At 38.1% G+C, this 17,117-nt stretch overlaps 8 protein-coding genes across 8 annotated transcripts; 4 read left to right on the top strand and 4 right to left on the bottom strand.

Annotated features, from left to right (window-relative positions):
• Positions 1-645: 645 nt before the first annotated feature.
• On the top strand, positions 646-1,794 carry HYM1 (Hym1p; the record flags this gene model as incomplete). The annotated part of the gene is made up of 1 exon (XM_002495475.1): positions 646-1,794. One exon carries the CDS (start codon positions 646-648, stop codon positions 1,792-1,794), a length of 1,149 nt encoding a protein of 382 aa, XP_002495520.1.
• Positions 1,795-1,887: 93 nt separating this feature from the next.
• VPS36 (ESCRT-II subunit protein VPS36) lies at positions 1,888-3,594 on the bottom strand (the record flags this gene model as incomplete). Its single annotated transcript, XM_002495474.1, has 1 exon — positions 1,888-3,594. The coding sequence occupies one exon, from the start codon at positions 3,592-3,594 to the stop codon at positions 1,888-1,890; it is 1,707 nt and encodes a 568-aa protein (XP_002495519.1).
• A 144-nt stretch (positions 3,595-3,738) lies between these two features.
• On the bottom strand, positions 3,739-6,207 carry PXA2 (ATP-binding cassette long-chain fatty acid transporter PXA2; the record flags this gene model as incomplete). The annotated part of the gene is made up of 1 exon (XM_002495473.1): positions 3,739-6,207. The coding sequence occupies one exon, from the start codon at positions 6,205-6,207 to the stop codon at positions 3,739-3,741; it is 2,469 nt and encodes an 822-aa protein (XP_002495518.1).
• A 968-nt stretch (positions 6,208-7,175) lies between these two features.
• Positions 7,176-7,445, bottom strand: ZYRO0B13222g (uncharacterized protein; the record flags this gene model as incomplete). Its single annotated transcript, XM_002495472.1, has 1 exon — positions 7,176-7,445. One exon carries the CDS (start codon positions 7,443-7,445, stop codon positions 7,176-7,178), a length of 270 nt encoding a protein of 89 aa, XP_002495517.1.
• A 1,582-nt stretch (positions 7,446-9,027) lies between these two features.
• ZYRO0B13200g (SUR7/PalI family protein) lies at positions 9,028-9,816 on the top strand (the record flags this gene model as incomplete). The annotated part of the gene is made up of 1 exon (XM_002495471.1): positions 9,028-9,816. One exon carries the CDS (start codon positions 9,028-9,030, stop codon positions 9,814-9,816), a length of 789 nt encoding a protein of 262 aa, XP_002495516.1.
• A 2,172-nt stretch (positions 9,817-11,988) lies between these two features.
• MTR2 (Mtr2p) lies at positions 11,989-12,561 on the bottom strand (the record flags this gene model as incomplete). Its single annotated transcript, XM_002495470.1, has 1 exon — positions 11,989-12,561. One exon carries the CDS (start codon positions 12,559-12,561, stop codon positions 11,989-11,991), a length of 573 nt encoding a protein of 190 aa, XP_002495515.1.
• Positions 12,562-13,462: 901 nt separating this feature from the next.
• ASH1 (DNA-binding transcription repressor ASH1) lies at positions 13,463-15,163 on the top strand (the record flags this gene model as incomplete). The annotated part of the gene is made up of 1 exon (XM_002495469.1): positions 13,463-15,163. The coding sequence occupies one exon, from the start codon at positions 13,463-13,465 to the stop codon at positions 15,161-15,163; it is 1,701 nt and encodes a 566-aa protein (XP_002495514.1).
• Positions 15,164-15,580: 417 nt separating this feature from the next.
• On the top strand, positions 15,581-16,912 carry SPE1 (ornithine decarboxylase SPE1; the record flags this gene model as incomplete). The annotated part of the gene is made up of 1 exon (XM_002495468.1): positions 15,581-16,912. One exon carries the CDS (start codon positions 15,581-15,583, stop codon positions 16,910-16,912), a length of 1,332 nt encoding a protein of 443 aa, XP_002495513.1.
• Between the last annotated feature and the right edge of the window lie 205 nt (positions 16,913-17,117).

Raw genomic sequence — 17,117 nt, 5'->3', positions numbered from 1 at the left:
AACGTTCGCCGATTGCTTTCAAATGAAATTTTGTTGTTAAGCTTCAATGGTATTGAAATATTGAAGACAAATCAATTATAGTGAAGGGGCTGTATCAAGGTAGGTTTAGTTCCTCGAACTAGTAGACATAGCTGAGGAAAATGTGGGAGCGACGGACACATTACGACAGTGATAATAATGCCAATAATCATATTGCCAATAAAAATAAAAATAAAAATTTAAAACAAAAATAATATTATTTTCGTGGCGTCTATATTCGATAAGCTCGCAATATACACAAGGACACGCATCGAAATTCAGTGTAGTATAGGGGAAAAGCAGAGCCGCCCAAGAACATGAAGGAGTTAAATAGATGCAGCATCGATTGGTTTCTAGTTCCAGTATCAATTAGAATCATTTGTACTACTATAAAACGTGACTTTCGCGTGATCATTATGTTTAATCTTTTTACCTTTTGTGTCAATAAAAGCGTCAAACAAGTTTCAAACTACACCATTAAAGCACACTATAGAGGTACAGGTCAAATCGGTGATTGGTACCTTTTGTCGATCTGCTAAACTAGTATAAGACTCTGTTGTAATAAAGAAAATTTTCCCCAGGTTCTTTCATCATTTCCTGATTAACCTTTACATTTAATCGTGAACCATGTTCAAGAAGTATAAGAATCAAGACTTAGATATGACCTTCTGGTGGAAAAAGAATCCTAAGTCCCCTCAAGACTATGTCAAATTTATTAGCGATCAACTTAGTAAGATAGAATCTAGTTCCACTCAGGATAGTAAGCGGAAGGCTCAAGAGGAAGTTTCCAAATATTTGATGTACACGAAACATTTCATTCTTGGTGATACTGATCCACGTCCGAATGCAGAGTCTATTGATGAACTTTATGGTGCCATATATAGGGCGGAGTTGTTCTACGATTTGCTGATACACTTTGGAGATCTAGAATTCGAGGCAAGGAAAGAAGTTACACTGATATTTTCGATTTGTTTGAGGTATTCTAAGGATAATAAACTGGTTACTGTGGATTATTTGGTATCGAAACCTAAGACGATATATACGATGTTGAGAACAGTGGAGTCGGCTATGCAGAGAAAGACAGCCAACGATGTTTTCTTAACGGTGGGGAATATGATAATGGAATGTATTAAGTACGAACAGTTATGTCGTATCATTTTGCAAGACCCTCAGTTGTGGAAGCTCTTTGATATTGTGAGGTTTGGGAATTTTGAAACCAGTACAGAATCTCTGCAGATTTTGAGTTCAGCATTAACCACGCATACAAAGTTGGTCTCCAAGGAGTTTTTTAATAATGAGAATAATATGAATAAATTCATCCAGAATATTAATAAACTTATGGCGCACGGATCTTATGTGACAAAAAGGCAAAGCACTAAATTATTGGCATCTTTGATTGTGATTAGGTCTAATAATCAATTGATGAATACGTATATCAATTCGCTGGACAACCTGAAATTGATAATGGTATTGATGACAGATAAATCCAAAAATTTGCAACACGAAGCATTTAACGTCTTTAAAGTCATAGTAGCCAATCCGAGGAAGTCAAAACCGGTTTTTGATATTTTGGTTAAAAACAGGGAAAAATTGTTGAAATATTTTGAAACTTTTGGTTTGGAATGCCAGGAACCAACTTTTATCGATGAAAAGGAATTTATTGTGCAGGAAATTGAATCTCTTCCTCGCATCGTGTCTTCAAACAACATTGATGGGAATGCGAATGTAACGACATCTCCTACAGGGAACGTAGCTGCGGCTCAGGATATGGTATAATGATCTTTTTTTTTTCTTAGTCTTCTTTCTTTATCACCGGGGTATATTTACATATATAGATGATCTATAGTTCAAAACTGTGTTTGTTTTTGGTCAGACTGCTACAGGCCAATAACTGTTTCTGTAGTAATGAATACCGCTGATTTGTTCATCGATGACTATGTCACCATGGTCGATACAATTTTGCAATACTTCCGTGATAATAGCAAAAGTCCATGCATTCGAGCTGTCCCTGTTGAGTAATTGAGTCAGTAGTAGTGGATCACAGCCAGCAGATTCATTTACGATGTCCAAAATTTTAGTCTTTACAAAGTCAAACGAATTTTTCGACGCCAGACAAAGAACACGACCGTTGATCTTCGTCAATTTCAAATCCTTTAAACCTAATTCTTCGAACCTTTCGCAGGCTTCGCGCATTTCTTGTGGTGATATGAGACCAGTTCCAATCCTCATGCATTTGTTGTACATTGCATAGAGATCCACTAAAGTTACCATTACGTATCCAAGTCTTTCTTTTTCAGCTTTGAATTCTGATATGGCAAATTCATAAATCTCACGAGCAATCTCATCCAAAAATAATGACTTGTTATAAAATTTCTCTCTATCCAAGATCAAAGATGGTTTATGGCCACCTTCTTTCCTCTCGCCCAATAATTTGGGAGAAATTCCAGTGTACAACTGTTCAATATCGTTTGCTAATGACATCAATCTGTTAAGATCGGTTAATGCATTATTGAATATTATATCATTGTTGAGTAACTGAGTTTCGCCGGATTTCTCTAAACTGGTGATACCAATCTTACCCAACTTCGTCTCTAACAGTGGTAAATCGGTTAAACCCTCGTCCTTTACTTTAACGCCGTTGACCGAAACCAAATTCTTGTTATAAACGCTACCCAATTCTGTCTTCTTCAAATCTTTGAGCGCCTTTTCAGTAGCTTGGGCAAATAGTACCCCATCAGATTTACGGAAACTTATCTGTAAGAAATTCGTAACTTCATCATTCACATTTTTACTAGTTGAAATTGGATGTTCCAGTTCAAAATGAACTCTAGAGTCCTTAAACCCAATTTCATTGTTAGTACCTTGTCGTATTTTTGAATTTGGCAACCTAGTTCCACATATTTCGCAATTAGTGATTTGATAATGGTTGATAAAAGTACATGCAGGGCATTGATTAACGTCATTACTCTTGGAGTCAAAGCTTTCCGAGCTACTCCCTTTGAGGTAATCATTTGAGAGTGAAATACTCAAGGAATCTTTTGTCATTTCATAATCTGCTGCTACACCACAATTGACACATATGGGGCAAGGGTCAGTAGATTCAGTGAATTCGCCCTTTGTTTCATTGGACATCATGCAAATGGGACAGACCCAAGTACTAATGCAGTTTTCATAATAACCTGTCGCTTTACCATCGGGACCAATAACTTGAGAATCGTCAACCTTCTTTACGAATAAAATGAGTCGTGCTGATCTTCGAAGGAATCTTGATGAAAACTGTAGGGATTCAATGCCACTCAATTCAAGGCTCAAAGAGTTTTTTGTTGGATTCAAGTCATCGACATAAACTATTCTCTGTGAAGTAAGGAAGATTCTACCCTTTTGTCTGTTTAAAATCTTTGATTTGTTATGGTACAAACCAACCATCTGGTCAATGAGTATATCCTTCTCATTCTCTCTTAAAATAGGTTGCCCAGAAGATGTAGTCTCTGCAAAATGCCAGCATTCCATTACGTTGATGGGTCTATCTTTTTCCAAGCTTTTCTCTAGGTTTAAGGTTCCTCTTATACATATCATCACCTTATTACGTTCTACGTTGTAGGTACTAAGAAAAATACAGATAAAATGACAATATACAATTCTTAATCATAAAAGAACAGAGAATAATGGTATGAATTACCATTCGCCCTTTGATATTTTTTGATGTTATTGAGATAGGCTTCATATATTATTTACAGGTTCGTTTGTTTTTTCTTGACTATCACTAGATCTTAGTAGTTTTGAGTTGATCTTGCTTGGTTGTGTAGCAGCGACTGGATTTGCTGGTAATCTTTGACCATTGGATAAAGGCATTTTGGTTGCATCTGGAGAATTCTTCGGTGGCGATGGTGGCTGAATTAATTCTGATTGTGACCTACGGATGATATTCGATCTTCTGGCCACTGTTAAATCTTTGAGTCGTTTTTCCCACATTGGAACTTGTTGATCAAGAATTGCATTTAATTCCATTAGCTTATTTTCGTTGGCTAGTCTTTCTTGCGGATCAAAATGTTCAAATTTATACCCACCTTTACCATCGAATTTTAACAGGTAGTTATGGAAATGCCATAGACTAGTTCTATGACACACCGATATCAGTGAAGTTCCCAGCCTTTGTGCTGTTAAATACATCTTCTGTTCCATTTCAGGCGATACCGCTGAAGTGCATTCATCTAGGACTGCAAATTTCGGTCTGTGGTAATACATTCTTGCCATAGCCAGTCTCTGTTGTACACCAACGGATAATTCTTCTGACCAGTTTCTTCTAATATCAAACGCTTGACGTGGTTTCACAGGTGAATTAATTCCTCCACCATTGTCAGAAGCATTCACCATTACCAGAGCCATGTTTTCAGAAATAAGATCCTCCAATTCTAATGTACTCAAAATTTTTGCCAAATGCTTATCACCTTTACCGTAATTACCATGAAACCTTCTTTCAAACTGTGCAACTGTGTCAGGATATATGATTTGCTCCCTGAAGGTTGTCATATTACCCATATAAGGTTTTTGAGGTAAATAGAAGATAGAACATTCATCATCATTCATACCAGGCGGAATTACTATTCTAGTGGGTTTACCTTCTAGCGATAACCTAACAGGCCATAATCCACCAAGAATACGAAACAATGAAGATTTACCACATCCGTTGGGACCAATTATTAGAAGATGATCACCATGGTTTAATTCAAAATTTAACTCTTCAATCAATATTTGATCTGCTGGTGTCACTAGCGGTACATTTTCGAATTTAATTCTTTTCTGATCATATTCAATAGTAACACCATCGTCTGATCTAGACTCTTGTGCACCTGAATGACTGTCTAATAGTTCATCAAAGCGTTTTAGTCTCAACCAAACACCACGAAGTTGTTGAATGCTTCTTTTTAACTCGACGAATCTGCCTAAGGAGCCTGATGCAGTCATTAAAAGACGCCTATTTGTAATGAAATCTGCTGTAACATCTTCACTAGCAATTGCAATTTTATCCCTAAAGAAAATGGGGATAGAACAAAGCACTAAACCTGCTGCACCCCAAGAATATTTGATGATAAAACTAGAAGCAAAATCGTAAGCAAATCTTTTCTTAATTTCTCTGTTCATGAATAGAACCAATTCGTAAAACGAATAATCTAAAGTAGTTAATTCATTTGACTGACCTCTCATAATCGCAATTTCTTCGTTATGGGCATGGACATTAGAGTGTAAAGATCTAAACCAGCTTTCCATAGTAGATCTCTTCATGATCAATTTGGTGAAGTTAGGTTGTACTGCTCTTAACAATTGGTTAGATATGTGAACTACCAGTCCCAATGCCAATGTACCTTCTCCCATAAAACTAGAGTTTGAATTTAGTAGTCTGAATGAGCAAAGAAGCAAATCTAGCATTGGCTTTAACAATTGGTTTAGTAAAGATGATACAGTATTGGAGAAAGCCGCGATATCCTTTGTCAGGTTATCTTGGACCTCAGAGGCTGTACTAGATGCTGCTACGGCATAGAATGTATGGTGATTTGCCAAATATTTGCCCAGCATATACGTGGTAAGTATCTTGTTAATAGTCAATGAACACCATCTTGTCATATAAGCTATTAATGCGTTTACAAAACTTGCCGGTATCCCCAGTAACATCCAATTGCCTAAAATTTTAATAAATTTGGAATACTTGGCCTTCACCAAGGATGATACAATTTTACCATCTAAAGTTGCAACACGTAGCGATAGTAGGGTTCTTATAACCAATAATACTGCTTGTGTTAAAAACAGCAGTATAAATTTTTTATCTCTAAGGATCAATTTTATGAGAAAATCCAAACGTTGATGATTGTGTTTCCTCTGTGAATGTTGTCTTGTATCAGTTTTCTTCTTGCGAGATAAATGCATCTCACCCTCATTTTCGTCTTCATCACTCTGCTTGTCACTCATCGAATCATCTTCAGAGCCGCTATAAATTCCAAAATCACTACCGCCTGCACCAGCCTCCCCACCATGCATACTATCCCTTTTTTCAACCCTTTTGACTGCCTTTGATACACTTTTACTACCTGATAATCCATACAGCGTTGAGAAAAGCAGTAAAACGTAAGAACTTCTCAAAATCTTTAATCTATGCCGCCCATAAAATGACAACACTTCCGATACAGCTATCATGACTAGGAAGCAGGAGACTAATGATTTAAAGTAATAACGACAATAACAATGGTAGTAATAATAATAAATCTGAAACCTATGAAAACGCCTTCCCTTAATTAATAACCCATAATAAGACTGTGAGAATTCACCCGTATGCACTAAATACTTCGATCACTGGAAAATGTATTGCACTAATAATCAATCAAACTAACTTTGTTAATCAATACAATCTAAGTCGTAGGAATATCATTTTAACTCATTCGTATTATATTGACCTTTTATTATTGTTATATGGTCGTCTGTGCTCTATCACCATCAAGGGGGTTCCCCGCATCTACTTTGTCGAAGAAAAAATAAATTGAAGACTGAAAGGCGGGTAATATTTCAAGTGTTTCGGAGTTTGGGACATACTCCGTTCATGTGATAATCACATGTAGCAGTGTGGGGAAATTTTGACTGGATGGGACAATAAAATTTCGTAAGGGGAGAAGAAAGATATCGGAGTTACCGTTCCTTAATACATAAGGCCATGGTATTGTTATCAGAATAGCATTGTTATCACAATGGGAATGGGAATGATACTGCACTACATTTGACGCATCTGTAATATGGAAAGGTAGGGCTTGAACGAATTAGTGATGGCGACAGATTTTAAAGGTAAGCAAGAATCTGACATTAAGGATAGCGCTGGGGAACAAGGTCGACAATTGACGGTACAAGCAATTGAAAATGACGGTGAAGAACGGCCGAGCGCACCTTATTCAAGATTTAAAAAGAAGCATAAATTGATGTTGGTTGCACAGTGTGCCTGTACTGTTGGCAATGGGACCCACCATGGTAACGCCAAGAAACCGGGAAAGAGCGTGGGTTCTTAGATGTTTACAAGCTACAGGAATTTCACCTGTAGTTGCAATTGATAGTGGTATGATGGGTGATATCAACACTAGAGCTAAAAGAGGCGCATATGTTGGATACACATCAGGCTGTCAAGTGCTGGGGAGTGCATTTGGTGCGTTGGTCAGTGCTGGTGTATCATAACGCGGGGGATGGAGATCTGTATTTTCGTTCTTGGCCATTGGTTCAGGCACATCTTCAGTAATTTCCTCTGTGCTTTTACCAGAGAGAAAGAGGACTAAAGTTGGCAATGCATCTATTGTCTCAAAATTCTTTTCATGATAAATCATCGTTGTTGGCGGTACCGACAGTGAGAAGGAAATTACAGTTGAATCATCCAGATTGAGAAACTTTAGAACCATTGAGACGTCCAAATTTCTTTGCGTCTTATAGATTTTTATTCACACCAGAAACTTGGCATGCTACTAGCTGTAGTCGGATTACAGTTTGCTACCTGGACGACGCATCAGACCGCATTGTCTTTGAATTTGAGTGAAAATACCATTTTTTAGTGGCTAAAGTTGGCTTATGTTTTTTACCATCGGGTATAGCTACTTTGTGCAGTATAGTACTTTGTAGCAGGTTTCTCGATTATTATTACAGGAGAAGGTTAGCACTTCATTAAAAATGGCCCGCAGAGCTAAGAATTCGATTATTGGAGGAAAAGGGTGATGGTCAAGCTGCGGTGGTTCACACTTTAATCCGATCCTTGCTACCAGTTCACTATATTCCATGCTGGATTACAACTAGACTTCTGCTTTTGTTGTTATCTAACGGTGGATTTGCAGCCTTTGGTTGACGTGTTCAAGTGAAAGCTCCATTAGCTGCCGTACTAGTTATTAGTGGGCTTGCTTCGCTATTTTCAAATTGCATTTTAACTATGTCAAGCACATTATTCGTGGATTTGTTCCCATCAAAGGCATCAACCCGCCACTGCTTTGCTAAACCTTTCCAGATGTACACTTTCAGCGGTATTTATTGTTTCCCTTAATAAGATGGTTTCAAGCATGAACTACGGTGGTGTCTTCACTTTCCTAGCGGTATTGACCGCATGTTCATCGGCTCTGTTGCTAGTACCAATATCAAAGAGTAAGATTCTTTTTCATAAACGTCGAGAAGAGGGAGCATTGCTAGCAGACATGGGAGATTGACTGTGTTCCAAAAAAAGAACATATAGAAGCCAGGTTTATCTGGAGCTTTAGAATGACTTTTCGATGAGATTAAAATTACTATGGAATTTTTCGGAGTTCATCCCGTTCTTCTATGACGAAGCCTAAATGATTCAGTTGTTTAGAACATATGGAAAAACGTTTTGATTCGGTATTTTAGTCACCTGTATATCACATTAATTTATGTGCCCTTTTCGTAATAAAAAGAAAACCCAGATCCACCATTCAATTTGGCTTACTAGCATGTCCGAATTTGCATAGGATTGTCGATTGATCCGAGGTAAAAAAAAAAAAAAATAGCTGCTTGTTCAGCCTCATTTTGCCACTATTTCTTCCCAATATTATCCATTTTGTTTGAGATCCAATTTTTCTGCTTTGATTCGCGAAACTCGCATGGCGATGCATTTTTTTACTTCATCTCCCTCCGCCGTTTTCTTCGCGAGCATAAATCACTTGTCTGTAATAAAAATAAAAACCAACCAAGCTTCTCTTACATGTAAACTAATTGGAAACCAGCACGTATTTGAGTATCATGGAACAAATTGTTCCATGGCTGTGTACACGTCATTTTTCTGCTTCTCTCCTAAAAATGTCATAGAATCATGATCCTCTAACCTCTTCAGCCTCGGCAGATGTTAATACATATATATGTCGTTCTTTCGTGTCTTGATTCGTAGTGAAGTTGTTGTTATACCAAAGTTAAGATCTGTTTGACTGGTTGAATCTCTCAAAACTCAATTCTGATTGACACTGAGCTGTGTATTTTGTCGACAGGATGGCAATAATTAACGCCTCTGTACTTTTCTTTACAGCGCTTTTATCGTTCAGCGCACTGATACTGGCAATTGTGGCATGTGCAGGATCCACCAGTAACTACAACCCTCTCAACAAAATATTTGTAGCACAATTGAATTTGAAGAATTTGAATGCTGATAAGGTATTTTCTAAGACGAGCAGCGAATTAGACATACCAGCATTTATTAATGTGGGACTTTGGTCTTATTGTGTTGCCAGTGATAATGGATCAGTAAAGTATTGTACTTCCCCCAATGGCATTCAGAAATTTGATTTGAAGAAAATGTTAACTGATAGCATTGGTAACAATAAAGTTGCTGATATGGCAGATTCACTTGCAAAGGTTATGCTACCAGATAACTTACAGGATAAAATGGGGTATTATAACAATTTGGTGAAATGTATGTTTATCACATTGTTAATTGGTATCTGTGCACTTTTCCTCGATTTAGTGGTTAACATTGTTCGCTGGATTGTTCATGCTAGATTGCTCAATTGGTTTGGTAGGTTTTTGGCTTCTATTGCATTCACCAGTTTAATAATAAGTGCGGGCACTAGTACAGGGACCTATGTATATATTCGTCACTTGCTCAAGGAAAATTATGACGAGTACGGTATTAAACTTTCATTGGGTAGGGTATTTTTAGCCCTTATTTGGGCCACTGTCGGTGCTGCTCTATTTAATAGCATCCTATGGGGTCTAGTAAGGGCTAGAAGAAGATCTTATCCGGGGTCACCAATGCCTAGTGAAGAAAAGCCGCTAATATGACTTAGATTTTCATTATAGTAGTTACTATTTTTCTGGGGTATAGCATATTCTCATATACAGGCATTTTATAGGTAAGCAAACACATTTAGTATTAAGATATTGCGAATCAAGAGCTTCTGATTCTTGAAGAGAGGCTTGGAAATGATACTCGGGCATTTCTTTGTTTTCTTCGTGGCTCGAAACGGGTATGGGACCATCATTAATTCATTAACTGAGATCTGTTGCGGCAGCGGCTTTCTTCTCGGTGGTATCATCATCGGGAAGACACTTTCTCTAAACGACTAAGTCCTAAAATTGGCAAGCTCAATATGGCCCAAGTGAACGAGGTCCATGCTAGGGCCGAATTAGCAGTTTGTTGTCACACGTTGTGGAACGGCTGTCGCAACGACGGCAGGGATAAAGGTGAATAATACGAAGCCAGAGGTAATTGGTAGTAGTACCAAGTTCCTTGCATTTGGATAAGGTAAAGAAAAATGAGAACGAATCAAGTAATTATCAATCTGGCAAACACATTGAAAAATACCAATATTCCCAATGCAAAAAAGGGCTTGACCATGGTTCTTCTCTCTGGGTCAATTTACCTGCAAAGTTCAAATTATATTTTTGTAAATTGACCCCTTTGATCAAAAAAGAAGGATTGGACTTGCTGAGAGCATCTCAATCAGATATTCTGTAATAAAGCGCTTGTACCACATGAGATTCACTACAGGTATCGATATCTTGGCGGTTTGCCGCGGTGCATAGTGTGAAGACAGATAATTGGAGAATTTTCTTGGGACCATAATCCTGCAGCTTTTTGGAGGCAATTTTTTGACAGCTCAATAGCTCCAATTGGTGATGTGTTTCCCGCTTTATGTAAGGGATCCAGGACTGGTTGGAATGTTTTGGCATTTTGACTTGTCCAACTAGGTAAGGGTTCTTGAGATCCAAACGTAGCAGTTGCATTCTTAGATTCGCGTAGTAACTCAATTGATGATGGCAAATGGTACGGTGTTTTGTTCAAATCTTGTTTCGATTTTTATCAATGATTCCTCAAAGTTGAGTACCATTCAAAGTAGAATTGAACGACCTGAAAAGTGCGTCTAATTGGTCATTTGTGGAATTGCTATGGTTCTGTTTGTTCAATTCTTGATAAGTCTAATAGAGAGGTACAGTATTCAACTTCCTGTACGACTTTTATGATGCTTCAATGCCTCGTTGATGAATTCAGGGTTCTTAGTGGCATTCTTCTCACAACCAAATGGTTAATACTCCACATAGTTTCGTTCAGCAATTTGGAGTTGAAAACTAATTCTTTGATGGTTTCAAAGGCCGGTTTCAAAATCTGACGAGTTTTCTTTTCCAGTTGGTTCAAAGTCATGTTGAGATTCGGTATTTTCTAATTTTTGGAAAGTACTATTGATGGTAAATGAGAGAAAAGTAGAGTTGAGTTTTATCCAAAAATTCTAAATCAACAGTATCATCTTGGGTGTGCTGGAACAAATCAAACATTGGTTGTGATTCATTGCTATCTTGATTAAGAAGACCGTTGAAAGACTCTAGGACATCGGTAGACTGAGAAACATCGGAAAAATCAATAAAGTATTGAAACAAAGTAGCTGCGGATTATCATTCGAGCTGCTATTTTCAAATAACCCAAATGCTTGAGTACATCTGTCCTTTCTTCACCCCATCGATTAATTTATGAATTTCATTTGAAGAACTATCATAGGAAGATGAATTGAAAATGTTTTTCAAAGTATTTGACCCATCAAGTCCACCAATTGTGGGGGGTGGTACTCTCGGCATTTGGAAACAATGTTATCAAATACCACGGATGCTTCTTTTAAAGGATCATTACCTATGTTATTTTGAGGTTTCAATGTGGTACCAAGAACGGTAAGAATTGGACGCAATCCAGGTAAAGCTTTAGAAGTTTTTCAAGGGGACATCTTAATTACATCCTCCAGCTGGAAATTTGGTTTTCTGGTACAAGAAAAATGCAGAGGCCCCAGCGGCGGTCTAGCCGCTGTCATTGTGTACGTGTGGAGGATATACTTCTGTCCGACATGAACCCTGGACATCTCGGACATGCGGTGTAAATCAAGAAAATAAAATATAGCATAATATAGGATAATACCATATCCTTGCATATATATACACATATGTACATATATGTACAACATTATTTGGTTACTGGATATTCATTAGGGAATCATCTGGTTTGTAAACCATGTTATAGTTAAAAGTAAGAATCACACCGTTGGAATCCTTGTTTAAAACTCTTTCCTCTGTGACCATCTGCAAAGAAACTCCGAAATATGAACCCCATAAGGGCCTCGTTCTATTTAGTGCATTCCTAGGCTGTTGTGGGTTTTGTTGTATGCTTGCATCCTGACCAGCACGATCTCTTCCACCTTCGTCAAATCTTACTTTACAATTAACGTTAAAGACAACCGTATTAGATCCAGGGATCACATGGTAGTCTACAGCGGTCAAAGCATGTTGAGTCTGTGTAACGCCCGTCTCCCATTGCTCCAAAAAGGAAGTTGGTTGTGCGAATGGAGTAGCATTGATAACCACTTTACATCCATTTGGATTAAAGATACTCAAGAATTCATTCAGTTTCGACGGATCAGTATCGTCTAAATGCGTCAGTACTCTCTTTACGAACAGTTCAGCTATTTGAGATCGGCTACTGCCACTAACATTACCGCTGTTACTGATCCCACTCCCGTAATTGCTACGCCCACCAAATCTGTTCATATTTCCCTTTCTATCTAAGTTTCTTACTTGTTAGTTCATAAACTATAATGCTGGTAAATTTCACCAGCATAGCTCATCTCGAACTTTTTCAAACTCGTCATTATTTGAAAAAAAAATAACCCTCCTATAGCGGGGATGTACACCGGGTAACCTGACAAACTAGGACGGACAAAGAATAATCTTAACCTATCAAGGCTAATTATGATATACTTGGTATCTGGATGATTGTTGCAATTCCTCAAATGTCAATCAGTCTTTCTAAAATTGAACTAATTGGCTCTCAATCTGTATTTAGACTACTTTTCCATATTCTTGTTCTTGTTCCTTATGGCAAGCCATCGTATTTTTTTTTTCCGGAGTGTGCTGCGTTTGTTAATAGAACAATAGCACTGGAAACTGAAAAATTGATAGGATGTAGGAAAATAGAGATGCTGGTCGAATCAGTAGTAGATTGGTCGGCTAGTTTCTAATCTTGGGACCAGTTGGCTAGTTTCGGCATGTTATGGGGCGGGTTGGATCTCTTTCTCCTTCCCTAATCACATAATGATCGGTATTCCTGCAGTAATTAGTGATTTCTATTCACTCTAAAAGTAGCAAATGATCTACAGACAACTCCCTCCAGTTAAGAACCAGTTACCACTCTTTGGGAAAGCCAGCATCCCAAATGCGTAAATATCAGTTTGATATGGTTGAATTGTTGTTCTAATTAATCGATCTATATATAAGCAACGTTGATCTTTTAAAGGTCGAAGCAGGAAGGGAATCTGCATTGATTAGGCTTCTTCTTTTGGTTAAATTCCTTTCGGATCTCGTTTTCTTATCTTCATAAAGATTTACGCTGTTACTAGTACTAATACTATTTCCATTCCCTTAACGCTCAGGCGTAATCGTTCTTTAATCGATGTCTACCGCTGTGAACAGCTATTCTATATCGTCACCACCACCTGCTTCAGTCCCTCCAATGCCAACTTCTACTGCTTCTGCTGGTTCGGATGACAGGAGAAGAAGCGCTTTTGACGACCTTTTACTTTTACCATCTTTCCCGTCTCAATTTTCCAATACTCAAAGTTATTCCTGTTATTCTACTAGGCAGTTGCCGCCAACGCTACCAACAGCGGGACGCCCATTGGGAGAAGAATGGCAACGGAAATACAGTACTGCTCCTGCATCACCTCATCATCATAGTTATGCGGTTACTCCCAAAAATTCACCATCTGTCTCTAAGGCTCAATTAGCAACACCAGTTACAGTTAATCGTCACGGACAAGATGCACTACCTTCTCTAAGACATTTACAACTATTACCAGATCCAAGAATTCAAGAATATGCATACATGTATCCTGATACTTCTGAATTTACACCATGGTGGAAGAGAAATCTAATGCATTGGTGTAAATCAACAAATTATCATTCTTATACAAAGATAGTCCATGAAGTTTCTCATGATAGGACTCAATTATCGGCACTTTTAAGAGGTACACATTCATCAACGCCACAACAAAACCAACAACATCAAAATGAACACCAGCAATATCAATTTCAGCAACATCAACAACAGCAACATCAATATCAGCATCAACAACATGTCCCATCTGTTTTAGAACCAAAGGATACTTTTAAAGAATTATCAAATAGTGCTTCGGCACCAATGACGCCACCAATGAGCCCCGGTCATGATGAAAATTTAGGATCTTCCAATTTACCAGTTGAGTTTACGCCTTTTGTCAGTGATAAGTTGGTCCAAACGGTCAAAAAAGAGCTTCACACTCCAAGTCATCGCCATAGGAAGACAAATAGCTTTAGAGCTCTGCAATTAAAACGCCTCCTCGACAATCGTGATGTTTTATCGGTTAATTCGAGGCCTTCGTGTGACAAGTTTAAAGTGACGAAACCTACAGTCAATGTTGCAAACGTAACGCCAGCGACGACAACGACAGCAGCTGCTGGTTTCATTCCATCACAACTACCAACACCTTCGCGTAGTAATAGGTCGATAGGTAGTGCCGCTAGACAACTGGCGCTTAAGATGGATGCACGCAGTTCACCAAGTCCAACGAGAATCGTCGATAATTTAGATTCGAATTACCAATCTACTCCATTAAACAGATCTAGATCAAGATCAATCTCCCCAGTACGCCCTGCCACACCGCCACACGGAACACAAACTTCCAAATACCACAGGTTTTCACTAGAATCGCCTCAAAGTCCCGTTGTGACATCAGTTAAAAAGAGCACATTTCAAGGTATAAGCGCCAAGACCTCACCGACGAGAAGACCGAGTACGTCCAGTCACGGCTTAAGGAAATGTGTTTCTTGTCATTCTAGTGACTCACCATGCTGGAGACCATCGTGGTCAGGACGTAAACAAGACCAATTGTGTAACTCATGTGGATTAAGGTACAAGAAGACACATACGAGATGTTTGAACGAATCGTGCCGTAAAATTCCAACAAAGGGTGAATTGAGTATTATGAAGACTAATGGTGTATTTAAAGAGCAAAGAGAAGCTGAAGAAGTCGCAAAAGGTTACAGATGTCTATTTTGTAACGGTATAACACAGACTGAAGGTCTTTTAGAAACAACGACAATGAGAAATGCTTGAATTCAGGGATGGAAAAATAGAATAATAACAAAAAGAGTAAAAATAAAATAACAGAAAAAAAAATAAAAGATAAAATAAAAAAAATAAAAAATAATAATGTAAGAAAGTAAACTGGAAAGAAAGTAGATGTTAAATAATACATAATAGTAATAAGAAAATTAATAATTTTTTAGTTGATTTTTTTTTTACTGACGCTGACTGACGACAGGCGATACTGACACTTTGAATTTTGTTCTTTTTTTTTCTCGGAGAACTCTGAAAAAAAAAAAAAAAAAGAGGAGTCGTACTTTAAAAGACTGAAAAATTGTTAAAAAGTTCATTCTGAACTCATCACTGAAAAAAGCTCGAGCTCCAAGTGGAAAAGAAAAAAAGGTGGAAAGGGTGACGGATACTTAAGGTATTTTGAGTTGCTGGCCAATGTCGAGAACAGATATCGAGTTGAATTTGACACCTGTGGATGCTTTAAAAGCTCCTGATACCCATGCACATTCAGCTAAACTTAGTAACAAAGTTGCTGACCTCCCATATGAGCAACCACATGATGAGATTTTTGCAGCATTGAAGAACAGAATTGAAGACATCAATCATGATGTCTGCGAACCAGGTGATGAAAACTCATTCTTTGTCTGCGATATCGGTGAAGTGGGAAGATTACACAAGAATTGGTTTAGGGAATTACCCCGTGTTCAACCATACTACGCCGTCAAGTGTAATCCCGATGCGAAAGTTCTAAGGAAATTGGCGGATCTTGGTGTTAATTTCGACTGTGCATCAAAATCAGAAATTGAAAAAGTGTTGGCGATGGGCGTTAATCCTGAACGTATTATCTATGCAAATCCATGCAAGGCTTCATCATTCATCCGGTATGCAGCTGGGGCTAAGGTTTTAAAGTCTACATTCGATAATGTGGAAGAATTGCACAAAATAAAAAAATATCACCCTGATTCACAACTACTACTGCGAATTGCTACAGATGATTCAACCGCACAATGTCGGCTTTCCACTAAATACGGTTGCGAAATGGAAAAAGTCGACACCCTTTTGCAATGTGTGAAGGATTTAGGATTAAACCTTGTTGGTGTTTCATTCCACGTTGGTTCAGGTGCATCGGATTTTACCAGTCTTTACACGGCGGTTAAAGATTCACGTACTGTGTTCGATAGGGCACAAGATTTCGGATTATCCAATTTGAAGTTACTAGACGTTGGTGGTGGTTTCCAACTTGAGTCGTTCCATGACTCAAGTGCAGTTCTAAGGAGCGCATTAGATGAGTTTTTCCCACAAGGATGTGGTATCGATATTATTGCAGAACCTGGTCGTTATTTTGCTGCTACTACTTTCACGCTAGCAGCTAACGTCATCGCTAAACGTAAACTATCATCAAACGAATCTATGCTTTACATCAATGATGGAGTTTACGGTAATATGAACTGCATACTTTTTGACCATCAGGAACCAACACCACGTACTCTGTACCATAACGGCGAATTTTATTATTACGATTTTAATTCTACCTCGCCGCGTTCCTTCCAAAAGGGTTTCCAATACCCTCAAAAAGTTTCCATTTGGGGGCCTACTTGTGACGGTTTAGATTGTATTACAAAGGAATATTACATTAAGCATGATCTAGTTCCTGGTGATTGGATTTTCTTCCCTAGTCTCGGGGCCTATGCTGCCTCTGCGGCTACACCATTCAATGGATTCGAGCAAAATGTTGACGTTTTATACATCGACACTGGATCAAAATAAATTCAAATTCAAATTTAGTAGTAAAATATAGTTATTATCTGTGTATAAATTCCATTTCATAGCGCCTTTTCTGTCAACTTGGTCATGTGTCTTGTTTTTTCGAAGGGAAGCTCTTGATTGAACATGGAATGAATCGCGATGATGCCGAAAAAGCTTTAATAATCCATTCCAACCAACATTAAGTGACAACTTGAATACAAACTCC

Source organism: Zygosaccharomyces rouxii (genome assembly GCF_000026365.1).
Source record: "Zygosaccharomyces rouxii strain CBS732 chromosome B complete sequence".
Classification (NCBI taxonomy): domain Eukaryota; kingdom Fungi; phylum Ascomycota; class Saccharomycetes; order Saccharomycetales; family Saccharomycetaceae; genus Zygosaccharomyces; species Zygosaccharomyces rouxii.
This window is presented reverse-complemented; position numbering and strand designations above follow the sequence as displayed.